At 39.2% G+C, this 19,241-nt stretch overlaps 1 protein-coding gene across 10 annotated transcripts in view; it reads left to right on the forward strand.

The window, feature by feature from the left end:
• Positions 1 to 19,241, forward strand: part of DAB1 (DAB1, reelin adaptor protein) — a 455,855-nt gene that overhangs the window by 318,325 nt on the left and 118,289 nt on the right. For all 10 annotated transcript variants that reach the window (XM_026853569.1, XM_026853571.1, XM_026853565.1 and 7 more), the window contains one exon: positions 12,841 to 13,040. In XM_026853569.1, the coding sequence (XP_026709370.1) occupies positions 12,974 to 13,040 (67 nt within the window). In that variant the 5' untranslated portion in view covers positions 12,841 to 12,973. The remainder of the gene's footprint in view (positions 1 to 12,840; positions 13,041 to 19,241) is intronic.

A 19,241-nucleotide genomic window follows, 5' to 3' on the forward strand; every position in this document is an offset into this window, starting at 1 on the left:
TTTGTAAGTACAAAATAATAAGCAATATTTAATAATGGAGACTGTAATAGTCTGGGTTATAAACCCAGTGGTATGTGATTTTACCGTTAGATCTTACCTGAAGGGGAAAGATTGGTTTAACACTGATAGAGTTGAGCTATGTGAGGATTACAGGTATTTGGAACGTGTGTGCAGTAAGGGATGAGAGTAATTGCTCAAGATAATCTTCTAGCAGTTAACTCAGAATAATGATAGGAAGCTGGCGGGACCTCTCTTCTCAGGTTTACCTTCTTCCCCTTCATCAGCCTGAATGTATGAATGCCTCTGAAGGAAGGAGATTCGGCTCTTCCTGAGGGTGTGATTTAAAAAGGTTTGATGCAGAACAGAAGAATATGCTGTTAAGAACAAATCCTCCTTGGCAGAGAAATGGGTAGGATGGCCTTCAAGTTCTTAATCATGTCTGATTTTTGTAACTCTGTGATTATTTTCATTAATTAACTTGAGCGGGTAACACAAACATCACACTTCTTCCAAAACTAATATTATTGCTGCCTGCTATTCAGTCTGTGGAACTGAAAAAAAAACCCAAAACAAAACAAAATGATGGAGTGACACACAGGCAATAACTTCATTGAAGACGTAATCGTCTGAATGGCTTTATTTGGACATCATCTGCAGGCTCACCTTGTTGTGCTGAGATCCCGTCTGATTTCAGAGGCTGGGCAAGGCCAGGCCTGGCTAGTGCTGGGCATCACTGAATGACTCGAGCGTGGCCAGAGAAGGGCAACGGAGCTGGGGCAGGGTCTGGAGCACAGGTCTGCTGGGCAGCGGCTGGGGGAACTGGGGGGTTCAGTCTGGAGCAGAGGAGGCTGAGGGGAGACCTCCTGTCCCTCAGCAACTCCCTGCCAGGAGGGGGCAGAGAGGGGGGATGAGTCTCTGGAGCCAAGGAGCCAGCGCCAGGCCCCGAGGGAATGGCCTCAAGCTGCCCAGGGCAGGGTCAGGCTGGCTCTGAGGAAGGATTTCTGTGCAGAAGGGGCTGTTGGGCGTTGGAATGGGCTGCCCAGGGCAGGGGGGAGTCCCCGGGATCCCTGGAGGGGTTGAAGAGTCGGGCTGAGCCAGCGCTGAGGGATCTGGGGGAGTGGGGAACGGTCAGGGTGAGGTTCATGGTTGGGCTGGAGGAGCTTCAGGGGCTTTTCCAACCGAGATGATTCTGTGATTCTATGAGGAAGCTCCCAAGGAGCTGCTGGAAACGCTGTAATTTGGGAGCTGGCGTTCTTCCCTGGGCTCAGCTGGAGGGCACGTTGCTGCCAAGGGTGTCCTGCTCGGAGGAGAAACGTTGCTGAGGGCCTGACCACTCGTAGTGGTTTGAATTCCCATGGCCCTATCACGGGGGCATGGGTGCTTAACCCAGTGGTGCTGGCTGACTTCCAAGTGGAGTAATTAAATCCTGCTTTCCTAAATTCCCTCTCATTTTAATTGGATTAGGTATACTTCACCTTTTGGCTTCAAATTTGGCTGGCTAAACAACTGTTTTTCATTATAGCAGAGTCTTTATTCCAGATTAGGTTATATTATCTCTGAATGCAAGGTACATTGTTTTAAGTGTACCAGGTGTTTCAGGAGAGCAGAGTACAAGATTAGACCAACATTTTACTCATATTTTAAATTGATTTTCTTTGCTGTGCTGAAGTACACTCATTTGATGGTTATTCCTGATTGCTCTCTCAATTTACAGGCCCTGTTGCGACGGTAGCGTCAAAGAGAAGTTATAAAAATATTTTAGATCTTTGATGCACCCAGGAAGCCCTCTGTTTGCCTGTGTGTGCAACTTTCACCTCATTTGTGTCGTTGGGGAAATCTGGGGCATCACTGGAAGTTCAGTCTTCAAAGTGTATTCAGACGTTCACCTGATCATTGAGATTGTTTAGTACTCTGCAGAAACAAGGGAATCTGTGCTGCGTCTCCTCTAAAATATGACTTGGTTTCTAGTGTGCCACTAACTTCTGTTCAGGTACTGGAGCCTAAATAATCGGTTTTTCAGTGTGTGCTGTTGCACAGCATTTTAAAACTCAGGCTGCATTGTAGTTGCGTACTGTGATTCAGAAATTTTAATTAATGAATGGGGATATCCAAAAGTTGTATGAAGTAATGAGAGTGAATACGTATTTTAAATCTGAGAAGTTAATCTGTGGACAGTACAAATCTTTCAGATTAGTTAACGGTTCACCTGGCCCTAATGGTACCTAAATATAGAATTTGCAAGCGCCGCTGGACTGTAATCAGAATATGTTTTGTCCTGCATAAAATGGAATTATATTAGTCAATTTGCATTAGCCAGGTTTGAATTCTGTGTCTGGTTGGATTTATTTGTGCTCTGCTGATGACAAGCTCCGTTTGGCTTTTTGTTTGACCTGGTTATGTGCATCTTTCTTAGTGCTGTCAATCTTCTCTTATGTTGCTCAGTGTACTCCTGTTACTGAAAATCCAAGATCCATATCCCTTTATTAAATTATAGACTACACTTCTTGTACCTGTAATATTTACCTTTGGGCATTAGGACTTTTTTTCTAGAAAATAACCTGCTACAGTATTTTACGGGAGCTTCTAACTCTAACCTCTCTGAATACTCTTGAAGGGGGGGGCGGGAAGAAAAGAACAAGAAGACATCCAGGCATATCTTTGTGGGATTAAAAAAATGATAAAACAGTGATAATGGACACATCTGCTTTTTTTTTTTTTTTTTTTTATTGCACAGAAGTCTTTTAAAAAAAGGAGGATCCCACCTGTGTCACAGACTACAAATGTGTCTTTCTATAGCATTCTGTCCGCTTTCTCTGTTTTAATTCTAGAGGACTGCTTTAAACTGACATAAAGCCTTTTCGTTGTGGACTTGATTTTGTTGGTATGCAAAGAGGGAGGGTAAAAACAGCATCCTGTCTTTCATCCTTCTGGATGAGGATTAATCATGATCACAGCTGCAGCATAATGCGGATCTTAGCTTCTGGGGCTGGAGAGGGGGAAGGGACGGGCAGTAGAGAGAGCAAAGGACATAGGCTGTCTTTACTTCCACATGCCCCTTCTATCCTCAGAGACACTGTGTTTAACAGAGGAGTTGCAAGAAGCAGATTCTCAGAAATTGTTTTCCTTCCGTTGACTTAGCAGATCCCCTTGTATTTCAATTTATGCTTGCTGTCTGCCAGAAGCATTCCTTGACTTCATGTGCACTGTCCCTTACTACACGATACAGCACAGGACTGTCTTCGCTATACGAGAGCAGTTCATATTAAATAAAGGCACAGATTTGCTGTTGCCCCAGCTTATCTTTTTTTTTTTTTTGAACTAATTAATTTTTCATGCATCTTATATTTTTTCCTTGAATCATAAGGAATGCATTCAATTTACCAGTAAGTCACACACACATACAGTTTTTGCATGGCTTGTTTTCTTGATGGTGCATTAGGCGATGGATGCCGAAATGCTCCTGGCTCGAAGGTACACAGATTTAGACCAGTGACTTTTACTATGTCTCTGTAGATAGCCCCTAAATGCCTTGCAGGTCAACTGTTTTTGAAATGGATAAAAGTGTGCTAATTCCTTCAAGGTAAATCAGAGGGATTATGACATCTAGGAAGAAGAAGCTGCCAGACGGCTCATGAGCAATATAACTAGGACTGACCCAATAGCATCTCTAAAGCTTCCAATAAAATTGCCTGAGGAGTCTGCCAAGAAGCCAGATGCTGCTGCTGGAAAAATACCTTCTGTAGCTTGGCATTTGTCCTGTAATTGCTTCCAAGAGAGAATAAACTGTAGCATGACAGTAGAAGGTGAATGGTTCCTCACTGCATGCTACTTGGGTGATTTTTAGAAACATTTAGAAAATAAGCATGGTCTTGTGATGTGTTGCCGCTTGTACAGGTCCGTACACTCATGTAGCTGCTTAAGAGTTCTCCATCTGAATAATCACGAGCATTTTTTTTTCCCCCTGACATTTTAGCCAGGCCATGGCTTGATATTTCTTTTTAAGTAATTCCTTTTACAGGGTCCCTAACCTGATCAGTTAGGCTCTGTTTCTATAAGGGTATGATGTGTGGTCATTCCTGTAGACCTCTCTAGTTGCATGGTTGTAGCAGAGTGGAGACCAGTGTGTTTCCCTGTATGGGTGTTTCTCTGTATGGAATTATGACACAGAAAACACCACCCAGACAGTGCAATTTCAAGGCTTAAATTGTTGGGTGGGTTTTTTTTTCATAATATATTTTCCAGCTGTGGGAGGAGTGCTGCCTTTTATTATTTAGAAGCACTGATGAATCTTAGCCACGAACAGAAAATGTCTAGAGCCTGACTTCTTATGGGAGATGCTTCCACCCTTTTAAAGTGATTACCATCCTTACTGATAGAAAGCAGAGGCATTTGTGGAGCAGTGTATAACATAATCAGATACAAGGCACTGCATTCATAAATGAGATGAGAACAGATAAGTGAATTTTAAAAAATTATATATAGTTTGAAATTTATCCAGTAAAACATAGCAGCTGTTCTCAAATACTTGTGTTTGGTATCGTTCAGAAGTCTGCCTGCTGTTCGTCTTAGCAGCCGTGTGGAATTACCTTCATGAGTGGAGTTGCTGGTATGAAGACTGGAGTATTTAAATGGAATTGTCCAAAGTATTGCTGCAGCTAAAACTCATTTACTAGACTATTTAAAGTATTGATATTTGTTGGTTGTGGAAAAACAGTGTAAAAGTAATCCATACTTAGAGTCCCAGAAAGCTTTTTGCTTTTTCCCCTTTGCTCTCCTGTTCCATGAACTTTGGTAGAAGCCTGGTGGTTGGGTTTGGTGTAATAAATCAAAGGTCCATTTACAGCGAGGTGAAGTCCTCTGATTAGTTTTCCTAACACTTAACTGTCAGGGAACAAGGGCTGAATGTTGAAAAATAGCCATTAATAAAGATCCTGGTGTGGTGTTTTTGTTTTGGGGGGTTTTTTTGGTGGTGACATTAAGTAAGTTTGCTTTGCTTTGCTGTAATGTCAGGAAGCATTCAGAAAATTGAAGTGCACGATATATAGGTTAACTCATGTGACTGAGCAGATCTCAAAGGGACGTGAAAAAGTTGGTGCAAAATTCACGTCTGTTAAGAAGGCCAGTATAAAGCATCACTTCAAGCTCTACTTCAGATTTCAAAGTATAGCTTCAGTTGGATCTTGTGTAGGTATTGTGCTGTATTTTATTTAAAATGAATGAGGGGGTGAGTTCCAATTCAGTCTCACTTGCAATATTAAGAAATTAATCTTGAAATTTAAAAAAAAAAAAAAAAAAAAAAAACTTCTGTAAAGGACAAGAGATGAGTAAGTTGCCTCCAACTTACTGTGCCAGTTAAAAATATGCTGAGCTGTCCAGGATGTGAGACATTTAATTCCATAACCTTTTCTTGCAATTAGAAGGCACAGATTCTGATTGTGAGGAATTTGCATTTAAATATAAAACGTGGTGTCTCTGACATTGCTTTTACCTTCTCCCTGGTGATGCTCCTGGCTGCATACTTCTCCCTCTCCTTTAGTGTGATGATTGCACCACTGCGCTTTAGTAATCATTTAACAGCTCTAATTACAGAATACTGTGATCCCAACTGTGTACTTTGTCCTTTTTCCCTTCTTAGTCTTCGCTGTTTCTTTGGTGTTGAGAGGATTGCATAAGAGCTGTTCTTCTTTGCAAAAGTAAATTCCAAAGACCCTGCTTTGGTAATGTACAGATTTGCATTTTCTTGTTGCTTTAGAGTTAATGACATTGAATTTTAGACATATAGGGGTTGGTTGGTCTGGTGGTGTTTACATCAGTCACGCCGGCATAACTTCACTGACACTAATGCAGATACACCAGCATAAAATTGGTGTAACTCCAACTCCATTAAAATCAATGGAGTTACGCCAATATAAGTCAAATGTAAGGCTATTGATTTTGTGCTGGTGTGACTTTATTGACTTTAATGGAGGTAAGGCAGTTTTCTGCTAGTGGAACTCAGATCGCATTCACGCTGTGCCTGGGCAGTATTTGTAGCAGATGAGAGTTTTGTTTCTTGTTTGTTCTTACGCGGTGTTATCAGAGGTTCCGTTTGTTTTCTGCTTCAGGGTCAGCTCTGTAGTAATCTGGGTATAGTAACGTCTTGGCGTAATGCAATTCATATAGGAAAAGCATTTAGGTAATTCAGTTTCACTGGGAGCAGAGGGAATCTCTAGTCCAATCTGAACAACTTCCTATGTTATCTGATAACACAGCAGCTTCTCAGCATCGGAGGAATGATGTGAGGTTTTTAAGCCTGTTCCATTCCATGGCAGTGCTCTTTTTTTTTTTTTTTATGTAACACCCTCCAAAAGCTTACAATTAGCACTTTGAGTGGAGTTTTGCATCTCGGAGCAGAAAAACGCGCTTAAAGGAACAACGTGTGTTGTATTTACCCCCTCAGCACACAGGAGGTTTGTTACTCGTTTTCAGGTCCCTGGGCTGGCGTTGCGTTGGATGGGGTCTGTGTGTGTCTGGCCTTTTCCAGGACTGATTTGTTCCATTCAAGGCTGCAAATGCCCTTGTCCAGCAGACTTGCAGTGCCTTCTTACGGAATTGAGGGCATACGGTGGTGCCATCGCTGTTTTTAATAACTCTCATTTCCATTTAGATTTCCAGCCTTTAATTTTCTGCGGCAGTAGATTTGGGGTTTGATTCTTTCCCTTCTAGTCTTGCAAGACTCCTGAAAGCAATGCTACTCATGTTGCATGATGATGCTCCCAGGTATATACCTGGCTCAAAGAAACGGTGTTAACAAAACCTGTGGAATGGATGTTAAATGTTATTTCACAGAGTTGAGGGTGATACCTGATGATTGGAAATGAGACTGAGACCAACTGGAGGGACCACAGCAGCACTGGAATTACACATCGCTAGCCCTGGTCAGCAACGGAGCAGAACAGGGGGAGAGCATGTTCTCACTGCTGGGTGGTTTTTGTGGTGTTGTTTTGGTTTTTTTTTTTATTTGTGATTAAAAACTAAAAATTATTTTTTTATAAAAAAGACCTTACACTGGGATTACAGAAATTCTTTCAAGAGGGTAAATTTCATGTTGAAAGCATTGAAGGAAAAATATATAAATATTTTTCTTTCAGACTTTAGCAACTGGCTCAACTCTAGCAGTTTTTCTTTAAAAATGTTTGATTATCGTTCCTCAGAGAAATAATAAACCGACATCATGCAGTTTTTGCTGAATGCCAAATAGTATACTTTTGACTATTACAGAAAAAAAATCTGTTAAAGCAAGGTCAGTGTCTTCTGTTTTGCCTTTGTTTCCAGAATGCTGTCCTCTATAATATAAAATAGAAGCTATAATATTAAAATGAAATATTAGTAATTTCCCATTAAAAATGTTGACGAAATCAATTCATTTCAATGAAAAGCATCTTTTTAATCCAGTCAGCATTTTCTATCAGTAGAAAATTCACAGCACTTCTGGTGAATAAATTGGTGAGGTGGAGTGTAGTATTCACGGCTACATGGAGTGATTTCCAGGAGGAATTTTAGTAATTATTCCTGCTGTCATTGGAATACTAATAAACATCTTACTCTGGAAATATTTTATAGGTCAATTTTTTGGCAAGATGCTGTTCTAGTGGTAAATCAGCTTCAATGGTGCTATTTACACCATCTGAGGAACTGGGTAGCATGCCTGAAAGATGCCCTGGAGATAGAATAATGAAGCATATTGTAAACCACAATAAATTTAATAAAGTATGTTATTTGCCTTAGTTACAGGTAGGTTGGTTGTTTTTTTTTTTTTAAAGAGCTTCTTGTTTTCAGGAAATAAGAGAAGTATAAATACAATTAAATAAATAGCAACTATATACAAAGGGAAATTAAATGTTATCATTTGAGTACTACGTTTTCTGACATTGGAAGAATTAAAAAGGTTAATTGGGAAGTATTGTTCTGGTATCTCACTACAGACATAGTACAGACAGCATAATAAAACACATGAATCTCCTCCCTTACTCTCATAGATAGAAAATCGGAGGTGGAGGAGAGTACTTGCTCATTTCAGAGGAAACTAAGTATGAAATACAGAGGTGGTTGTGAGCGTTCGCAAACTGTAATGTAGGGAGGTAGGAGGAGGAGTAGGGTGCCAGGTTTCAGAGGAGCATTTGCAGTTTGCAAGGGGAGATTTGAGGAGTTAAAGACGACAGTTGGCTTTCTGCATGTCTGCCGAGGGAGAGAATTTTTGTGTAGGATCTCAGTTTGTGTGCAGGAACAGCAATCTTCCTTTCACCTTTATAGAAATACCTGTAAAGAAAATGTTGGAAAAAGCAGTGATTGACATGCCATGGCATGACAGAGGGTCATTTGACTTGGTTACTAGAAACAATTTATTATGCTGTTCTGTGGGCAGATGACAAAACTAGAGAAGAGGGACGGGGCACACGAAACAGTCTAACAGAGATTGTTTTCTTTTGCAGGTTAGCTAGAATTTTAATGCATGAGCTGGCTTTGATTTTGCTGCTAAACACGTTGTTACAGGATTTGCTTTAATGAAGTATCTACACAGACATCTTCTCCTGTTTGCTTTTCTTTTCCTCCTCATTTTGTGCCCTGTGTCAGTATCTTAAACTCTCTCTTCTACCTCATCTGCCTTCTTTTCTGGTTCTTACTTATAGGCCTTGTTAACAGTGAGTTTTGGGCCAGTCCCTTGGGTTTCAGTTCGGAATTAGCGTAGTGCCTTCTGTAAAAGATGAATACTCTGATACCAAGTAGCTTCCGGCAGGATGCTCGCGAGACCTGACCATTAGGGAAATGAGCTGATGAGCACAAAATAGTGTGAGCAGATCCAGAGGGATTCATGGCCTCCTCTCTCTGGAGGGTGTAAAGGGCACGGGTGGCCGGGATGGGTTTTTCCATCATCTGTTCGTGCACGGTCTCACTGAAGTTCTCTGCGTTAGGCTTCGTGGTCATACGAGAAGTTGATGAGTGACATTTTTCTTCCTGGATATCCTTTGCGCTTGAACTGTTTTCAGTTTTCCAGGATCATAGCACCTTTAAAATACTTTTTTTTTTTTTTTTTCCTCTTATGTTTCACCCTTTTAATATGTTTGGGCTTTGTTTAAGACTTGCAAAAACATGGGTGTCAACATTCCCTTAAAAATTACTATTATATTGGGTGCTTTGAAGGAAAGGAAATAGATTTCAAGAGGTATAATAAAAACAAGAGCTAAGGATAGTAGCATGATTTATGTTTTGTCAAACCAGGGTTTGGGAGGTACCATCATCTTGTCAAATCCCACTTTGGGATTGTGGAGAATTTAAATACCCAGGGGATGCCAGGGCTGAGTTATAAATCCTCTCTAAGACTGCTTTTTCTTTTCATAAGCAGATGGAAACTCGTTTCAGGGGAGGGAACTTCTTCAGTTTTGAAGCCCTGAAGAAAATTAATAAATTCACGTATTTTAAAATCAGAGGGGAAGTATTATGTTCATGTTGTCTGACCTCCTTCATAACTTGGGCCAGGGGAAGTCGCCTAATAACCCCTTCATGAGCTCACTCAAGCGTGGTTGAAAAGACAAATGATTTGACAAAAATTGTTGTTTTACAAATTCATGGGGGAGGCATGTGTACCAAGTGACTAATTTCCCTATGTGTAAAAGGTCCAGCCTATGTTAATTCTAAATGCAAAGTGAATTTACAAAAATACTTTTTCACTAAGGTTTTAGGTTTTTATGCCGGCATCAAAATAATACAGAATGCAGGTTCAAGACTTCTGTTGGAATTAAAAGTTAATTCCAGAATGCTCTGATTGTGTTCCTGCTGTAGCCACTTAATAAGGGAACAGAAAATGTCAGTATTTTGTTAAAATAGAGTTCTGAATCCTCTTTAGGAAAAGCTGAGGCATGCACGTAACATTGAAATAGCTGGAACAGTAACAAGGTGCACAAGATCGTTAGACTGGATTCGTGTAAGATGATGGATTTTCTTTTTTTAATGCAGCTAACAAAATTTTGTCTTTAGAACAGGGACAGAAATGTGGCAGAACTGATCAAAGAAAATAGCATCTCATTGATAAAACACATGCTGCAGTACTTCCCACAGTAGGGAGACTGTAGTATTTAACAACGGTGACCTAGATTGGAGGAGACAATAAAAGCTGTTGCGGTGAAGAGCAGATTGACTGCCATTCTCATCTGGGTAATAAACGGCTGAAATATGGACAGTGTATGAAAGTTTACTAATGTAGCTTACATAAAGACCTATACTTTTGGAGGAATTGTCTCCGTAGCAAATTCATTTTGAACTATAGCTTGCATCTGACAGATGTTTATGTGCTCTTTTACAAAGATACCTATTACTTTATTCAAGGATCTATGAGCCTGCGAGAGTATGACCTGATTAGGTTTTAAAGTAAATCAATATGTGAACCTGTCCAAAAATAGATGTGCATTTATTTAAAAAAATATATAACTCCGTGGGATAGCCTCGAGGGGATGCTTGTCTGGAGAGTTTCAAATGAGATAGCAGTCATATGTTGTTATTTTAAAATATTCAGTGCCATTCAGATGCTACTCTTTCAGCTTTCCTGCTGAAAGTAACTGACAACAGGAGATGACATTCTTGATGCATTGTATTCAAAACAGTCTTCTAAGACATTAAAACTTGCTTAACTTGTGACCCTGGGGGTATTGTGTTTGGGGTTTTTTTAAATAAATATACCTATTATAAATATTTTCCTTTTGTCAGGTAATTCATGTTAGTGCTTCTTGTGAAGTTATGCAGTTAACCTTTAGGTAAATATAAATCCAAATTCTAGAAAAATAAACTGTCAATCCAGCTGTGACTTGAGAGATGCTTTAAGTAAGTGCCATTGAGCTGTAAAGACTGATGCATCCCTACTGTGCTGTAAAACTAAATATTATTAAATTGGATTCTGTGCAGGGGGAGGGAAAGGAGATGGGGGGTTGCGAGGGACATCTGTTCTCTGCAGCGCTGTTCTCCCTGTTTGCTGGCGTATTTCAAGCGTTAAGGGAAGAGTGACTCTGTCGAAAGTGGGGTGAGGTGGTTCCCTCGCAGCAGAGTGAATCTGTGCTGGGGCCCAGCGGTCGCTGCACGTGGTGTCCCACCGTGACCGTGTTTGGGGCAGAGACATCTCCCTGTCCATGGACCTGCCTGGAGAGTGCTTCACATCCTGACAGACAGTTTGGGGGCTGTTATCTTAGTCCTTTTCTCTCTGTGGTCAACCTTCATTTGCTTTGTCTTTTTCTACTGTTTTCTTAACTAAGAATGTTAATCAAAAATGCTTTTAGTTTTTTCCGATGTTCCAAGAAGGTGTATTTAGCAAGTACTGCAACTTTGATTTGGAAGTTGCTTTGTTTTTCCTCCTTTTTTTGCTATGCGACACATACTCTGACTCCATAGAGGAGGAACAGGGAATTTTGTATTTCAAAATCAGTTCAGCAGATTTTGAAAAGCTATCTTTCAGTATTCTATAATACACATACAGATTTGAAGAGCTTATTAAAAAAAGCCCCTGACACACTTCAGCAATATTAAATTACTTCAGACGGTGCATGGCAGTGTAACGTTGCTGAAGCATTTTAAAATGTTAAAAGAGCCTGGATTTGAAAGTACTAGTGGCTTCACAGCCCGTACTGTGAAAAGTGATTTAAACTGTCAAAATTTTTTCAATGGTTGCAGTGTATTGCTTTCTTAAATGACAGAGAAGGGATGTTAGTAAATAACTGTAACTGTAGTTAATCTCTGGCCAGCTAACTAGCTGATATGCTGGGTTCATTTCTTTATTAAATGCTTATTTAATAACTGGGCAGCTGTTCAGACAGGCCAGATGGACTTCACTGTAATTGTGCTAATAATGAGAACTTTTTCACAAAAACAAAGGGCAATAAGAAGATGCATTTAGTGAGAGAACATCATGACAAATGGCTTCAGGACAGTATGGTCCTCTGCCCTCAACAGACCAGCTGAAGTAGGTGGCTCATCCTTCAAAGAAAGAAGGACCGTCAGTAAGAATTGGAGTAACGGTTTATTCTTTGCTTGGTTGTCTATTCTTTGTGTATTTTGCCTCCACAGCCCATACATCCCCAGTCCTACCTGCAGCCTCGCAGCCTGTCGCCCTACAGCACATTTCTGTAGTTACTGCTGAGGGTTCGCAGCTGACGTATCTCCCCAACAAATAGATGTTATGCAAAGCTGTAGCTTTTTCCCATCTCATTTGTATTTTGTAGGTTTAATTAACTGCATTTTCAGAGTTCTTTGCAAGAAAAATTACTAGATGGGTGTTAAGAATTGCAGCTTTGTTTACATGGAGGCAGATTCTTTTATACTGGAAACATTATCATAAGCAAGAGGAGTGGCAAAGTATGATGTTCTCAGTATGAGTAATGAATACATTTTTCATTTGTCTTTGTTCAAGTAGAAGAACAAAAGCATTGAAAGAACATTGGAGGAGTAAAAATCTGAACTTACTATCTGGCAATATATTTTTACATTGGAATTGTTGCATTTAAGACTTGAATCCTTGCAGAATTTTTTGGTGACATTTGCAGCTGTTTACCAGGTCTTTGTCCTCTAGCTGCTGGTCCAGAAGTAAAGGTCTTCTGTACACCTTGTGCAGTGTCTCGTGAAGACATCTCAGATATGCCAAAACATCTCAAACAGGACTGGATGATTGTGTTAAAGCATCTAAAATTGTGGGCAGTTGCCTCTGTAGATGGAGAGATTCATAGGCTTCTTCCTCAATAAGCTTGCAGTGCATCGCTGCTTTCTTTTTTATGTTTTAAGCTCAGAAAATGACCATTACTTTTTTGTTTCCTTCTTTAACAGCACTCAAAAGGAGTGAATGAGATGAACTGTTTGGGTTATAGTATCTGAAAGGCTAAATTATTCTCTTGGAGAGACGTTCTAAATGAGCCTGACCGAGATCCTGGATCTGTGTGAAGAGGACTAAGGATATAGGATGTCAACTGAGACAGAACTTCAAGTGGCTGTTAAAACCAGCACAAAGAAAGACTCCAAAAAGAAAGGTAGGGACTCATTTTTCTTTATTCGTATGTATTTTGTACTTTAATCAGCTCCTACATCAGCCACCTTTTATGGATCTGTGATTCTTGTTATGTGTGCGCTCAGTGAAAGTAAAATTTGTTAAGCTCAGTGGAAGTCTGATATGGGAACATGGGATTTGATTCTGTGATGTTAAAAATATATCTTATTGAAATATATTTAAAACGTAAGAAAGAATTTACATATTACAGTTCATTAATTTTTACTCTATATGTATTTCCATTTGTAAAATAATTGCAGTATACAATTTTAAAAATTATTCATAGCAAAAGAAAACTTTTTGTGTGAGTGTTGATAAATAAATTTTCTTCTGAAGGCTTTGTTTCTACTTTGTTTTGAACTAACCAGAACTTTAATGTACTTTCTGTTGCTGGAGGTTGACTCTTACTGACGCTTTGTGACGATACAGAGAACTCAGTAGCAGTCCAGAGACAGATTAATTGTAATTTGGTGAAGGAATTATAAGCAAGGAGGAGGAGAAAGACTCAAAATTAAGGAGAAGCTATGAATAAATAGATGGTTGGATAAGTTCATATTTCTATTTACAGTTTTGCATGAGATTGTAGGGCTGTTCTTTGGACTGCTGAGCATTAGTAATGGGATGATATGAATTTGGTGTTTATGAAAGATTTTTAGTAGGGATTTTTAGCCTTAGATTTTTATTAGTATTTTTATTGCTTGTGAGTTTAAGTACTGTTGAAAGTGGAGGTCAAGATCTTGAATTCTAGTGGTAATTCATGTTGTTCTGTGTAGCCTGGTTACTTTTTTTTAAAAAAAACCCTATACAGATAATGAAATTGAGATTTAAAACAGGTTTAGTATTAATTGCTCAAATAAAATAAAAAATGCAACAAATTAAAAAATCATGCTTAATAGTTTTAACGCTTGAGGCAACAAGAACTTGAACTTTCATGTAAGCTTTGCAGTTTATGATTCTGTATAATTTAGACATTTATTTCTGAGGATTTTTTACATTTTTTTAAGACAAAAAATATTCTCACCTTTGCTTCTATGTGTATGTGTTGAAAGTTTTTACTCATCTTCGATATCTGATAGATAACTTGTTTTATTTCTGGGCAGCTATACCTTTTACTGCAGCAGTCCTACCAAACCAGTAAATTAAGGCCTTTTGTTTACTATAGGTTTTGTATCAGAGATCTTTGTATTACTATTTTTAAAAAGAGACACAGCAATTAAAAAATTTTAAACATCTGTTTGGGAAGATGGTTTAGAATCTTTATGACTACTTTAGGCCTAAACTCACAAGGAAAAGATGATTCATTTAAGATAAAAAAGCTGTAGATTGGAAAGGCAAAACCGGGGGAACTTTGATGTAAATGGGAATGTGATCTGAGAGATGTTCAAGGCAAGGAAAGAAAGTAAAGGAGGCTTGGTTGCATGATCAGTATTTTTGGGCAGGCAGGAAATTAAAAACTGTTCTTTGCAATATGGATAACGTAGAAGACACATCAAAAAGATATTATTTCTTCTGCTGGAGGGTGAAACTTGAAAACAGCAAACAACTGTTCTAGGAACTTGATGTTTATGTTAATGAAATATTCAGCATCCAACTTTAAAAAACATTGTTATAAATCATAATAGCTGAACATTTCTCTATACAAAATCAGATTCTATCCCCTAAACGGAAATTCTGAGAATTGCCTTTACTGCTAAGAAGTGTAAAATACGTTCTGTGCCAGTGATCGGAGCTCCCTGCAGCATGTACAGGTATCTGAAGAACTGGAAGCGACGGTGTATGGCGGTAGCGCATCTCCAGAGTTAATCTTGTTCCGTGTGGTACGTGCAAGTCTGAGTGCCCCTGCTCACACCCAGCCACCCGAAGGCCTTGGGGTGCAGTGGCTGCTTTACACAGACCAGGTATACAGTTCAGACAGTGTTTGCTATCCACATCCCACCTAATGAAAGGCAAAAGAAACTTGGTGTGCTCGTTTACTTGTCATTGAATTGTATGTATTTGCCTATATGTCAACAGATGAGCCGCCCTCTGTATACTGTGAATGCTGGACAGGTGAAAACCAGGATTTTTTTTTTTTTTTCCCCAAGTTCATTAACGGCGAGCACTGACAGGTAGCAAGTACTGGTGTGAGGTTTCTTATGTTGTTAATCAATGAGTTTGATTATGCAATGGAATTTATTCCCAATAAATTAGTCTTTGCTTTATAAACAGAAATTTCAGTTCTAGTGTATCTCCAATGAATCAAGTTTTGTGGTACTTCTGAAAGAACCGTGCAACCATTTCCATCCAGAGCAGGGAGGGGCCTCTTTTGCTGTTTTATCTACTGATCTGGTCGTTCTCCTGCCATCTGCAGTTCACAACACTGCGCTGAGAAACAGCAGTAAGTTTGATAATGACTTTATCCTAACGGAATGTCCAGCCCCCAGATGTATCCCACCCTGAAGATCTGGGGTGACTAAAAGGGGATGAGGAATCATAAGGAGTTAGAGCATGTGACAGGGTTCTTTCCTCAGCATGTTTTCTCTGTAGTGTCAGCTAAATCTTTACCTCTTTCTGTATATAAGGTTGTTTCCTATCTGAAGTGTTGAAATAATACAGATCTGAATTCCTAAGATTTGTAAAGTATATAAATATGAAACATGATAAAATGTTAGATAAATGCAAGGTGCTGCTCTTATTGAAGTACAACAGCCGAAAAGAAAATTATGGTTATTCAGATTACATGACTTGAGTTGAAGACACTGTAATATCATTAGTTAAGCAAGCAGTTTAGTAACCTGGACAGGTTAGAGGGAAGGTCCAGGAGGAGTCTCATGATATTCAGTGAGCACAATTGCAAAGTCCTGCTACTGGAATGGAGTAACTCCCCGCAGCAGGGTGAGATGTGTGTTTGAAGTTTTTGATGGTTTCTTATAACTGCTTTCTGGATCTGTTGCATAGATTACTGATTTTTCAGTGACAGGGAAATAGTTTGATTTCAACTGCAGACGGGGAAATGATATCAATGCTCCTGCAGAGTTACAGATTTTACCAAATATTTCTATTTTTGTAGTCATATACAAGACAATTCTCTGACAGATTAATATTAAACACTTCTCTTTAGGCACAGTGTTTTTACAGCCATAAATTTTCTGGTCACAGTCAACTCTTCAGTGTCTCCATAGTCATCAGAGCTGATCTGTAAGACTATTCTGCTCCAGTACTGAAGGGTTATTACTACAGTTAGGATAAGAATTTACATACAAATTCCTCTCAGAAGCTGCTCTTTAAGTGGAATCACAGCTGTGAAAGTCTAATGTACTGTAGGCAAGTTCAGTATTAGCATGGTAATACCAAATTGTAATTTTGTATATGAACACCATCACCCTGGGTAATCTTTAAAACAGGCCACTAGAAAATCAAGTATTAATTTTGCCTTTTATTCAGTCAGTTTTGATCTGATGGATCCAGAATTTGTTGGCCTCTAGAAATGCTGCCTGGTCATACTCCCAGCAGAGACTAGGAGTTTTAACTGACTTGAATACACAATTATGAAAATGGAGGTTAACCAAGCACCTCCCTTCCTCTTCCAGATTGTCACTTTTTGCTCCACGTACTGTGAAGATGCTTACCAATGGAGGATCTGTGTTTCACCCTGACCTCCACAGCCCTCCTTTCTACGCTTTATTCTATTTTTATGAGCTTACAGCATACTAGATGCTGTTAGAGGAGATGATATTTCTGCCATCCTCCACCTCCAGCTCTAATCTTCATGCCACTCTTGGCTAATATCTGCTAGTAACTGTGTTGGTAATTACCTTTTTTGGGAACTTGATCAAATTTTAGAAGACATCCTGAGGAGATTTCATATTGCACTCTAAAAGGAAATCATGCAAAGTTCTCAGGAAGTTTAGAAAGCTCTATTCTAGGACATTTTTAGTGACTTTTTTTTTTCTTCTGTAGGAAAAATTGTGTTCTTTAAGAAGTATTTAGAGAACTAATGATTCAAATAATGCTCTTAAAGGCTGATTTTGTTTCATTTGTTTATGTCATCTGGTTCATTGGGAGGTGAATAAAAATTACGTGTTTGTACCATTCAGGATAGGAAATGAGAATTTTTATTAGCCAAGGCTGTTAAAACATAAACCATGTTTGTCTTGTAGTACATGGGGGAAAAGCCATTTTATAAGTGTGTATGGATTATTGAATCAAATTGGAAACATTTACTTGAGCCTATCAGAATTAAAATTGATTTAGAAACCTCTTTAGGGGAAATGTGTTGCATTGATGCTGGATCCACACTGATAACTGCGTTGGAAAATCCCATCTTGCAAAATGAACTCAAACAAGAAAACTGAAATGGGAAGTCAGTAAAGAAGAGTGAGACAGGCTAGTAGATGAATGAAGAATTGAATCTCCTTGGGGGAGGCCAGGAGACTTTTCTAGGGATTTGGATTTTTCCTCTTGCACTTAAATTCTGTAATTATTTGAAGCTTCGGATTTTTTTGCCAAATCATGTCTCATGGTAAGGCCTATAGTAAGTCTTTTGAGTCAATTTTCAAAATGACAGGATCTTTTAAAAATGGAGGCAACAAAGAAAGAGGAGTTCAGACATGTTGACAATCAGCGTAATGATCTTTGACGCTAAGGATCCCCATGGGTGAAATTCCCTTATTTAATAGTTTTCCTCTGCAATGTGTGGGAAGCAGGAGGCATCTGGAAACAGATTTCACAGCAGGCAGGCTGCCAAGCTGGGAATCGCCGTAACTAGCCGGTAGGAACGTGAGATTTAGAGAGGGTGTGATGTGCTCTGTCTCTTCCAGTGCTAGAGGTCTTCTCGCAGCCACGGGTTGGGCGTTTTGTTTTGCCTGAATGAATACCCAAGTTCTGAAGCTGGGCTTGAGGAGGGAAATTGAGAGCAGGCTCTGCTCAGGGGGCTGTTTAGGGCAGGGTAAGGAATTCCCCTGCTTGCCCCAGCAGAGGAGAGGGTGTCCCATGGCAGTGCTTTCCGGGTGGTAGAACATCTGAGTTTGATCCTCTTGGGATCACGGTGACAAAAAGCTTATGTGTCCTATTTTAACTGTCTTGACTACTAATTAAAAGGAGTGCAGTGGCTCCAGGACCGTTCATGTGCATCGGATTGGGCCTCTGGCAGAGTCATAGCTATTTCCTGGGACTTTTAAACTCTAATGAGAGACTGGAATCTGACTAACTATCTAAAGGAAAACCTTTGCATCCCCAGAAGCAAAACTCTAGTCATACTGAGATCAAACAGGAGGCACCTAGTTAGTTTAAAAGCCTTTGGGGATAAGCAGCCTTTAAACGAGGTTGTGTTTTGTCATTTTCAGTTTTCATCATAGGTGCCTAATGCTACCCAAGTTCTGTTTTGGGTTTCTTAGACCTCATTTGCATCTAATCTTTGGAGTAATCTTTGCTAAATTTGAGAGCAGAATGAAGGTTTCTGATTGATGTGAAAGTTACAATTTTGCTGATACATAGGAATCTCAATGCAGTTTTTAGAGGTTCATTTTCAGATTGGAACTTCAGTTTAAATTAGTAAATGATATGAACAATGACAGTGGTTTGGTTTTTTTAATTATTTAAGTTTTTGGGGTTTTTTTTAGATACCATGATCAGCTAGCAGTTAAAGCATCGTCCCTGTAACAAGGCATTTCAAGTTGTCAGATTGGCATAGATTAATTTATTTTTCTGATTACATAGCTAAGATTCGCGGAATCCAGCAAAATTCAAATTTGATCTAAAGAGTAATGAAAGAGGGGCACAGTCAGGAGCTTATTTCATTGACAGGGAGTGGATTTGCTTTGTTTCCCCGCAGTAGTTACGAGTTTTTCAATAATTTATAGATCAAGTAACAGCAACATTAATTGATACACTAATTGTGTCCACATGCTTGCCTTTAACAAATCTCTTTTGTGAAATGGTTACTGACAATATTAATTGCTCATCTTTGGAGTCTTGATATAAGTTATGAATTCATTCTCAAGTTGAAAGAGGGTGGGAAAATCATTAATTCTGACATTGTGTAGCTGTAATTAACAAGAGTTATCCAATAACCTATCATAAATTAGAGAGCTCATGAAGTCTATTTTAAATAACTGCGTTCAACCAAAGGGGGTCCATGGTTGTATTAATTGAAGTGTTCTTCGGGGGTGATGGATGTTGTCTCTTGTTGTAGTTAAAATGTTTA

The sequence above is a fragment of the Athene cunicularia genome (genome assembly GCF_003259725.1).
Source record: "Athene cunicularia isolate RWA chromosome 8 unlocalized genomic scaffold, athCun1 chr8_part1, whole genome shotgun sequence".
NCBI classification, from domain to species: domain Eukaryota; kingdom Metazoa; phylum Chordata; class Aves; order Strigiformes; family Strigidae; genus Athene; species Athene cunicularia.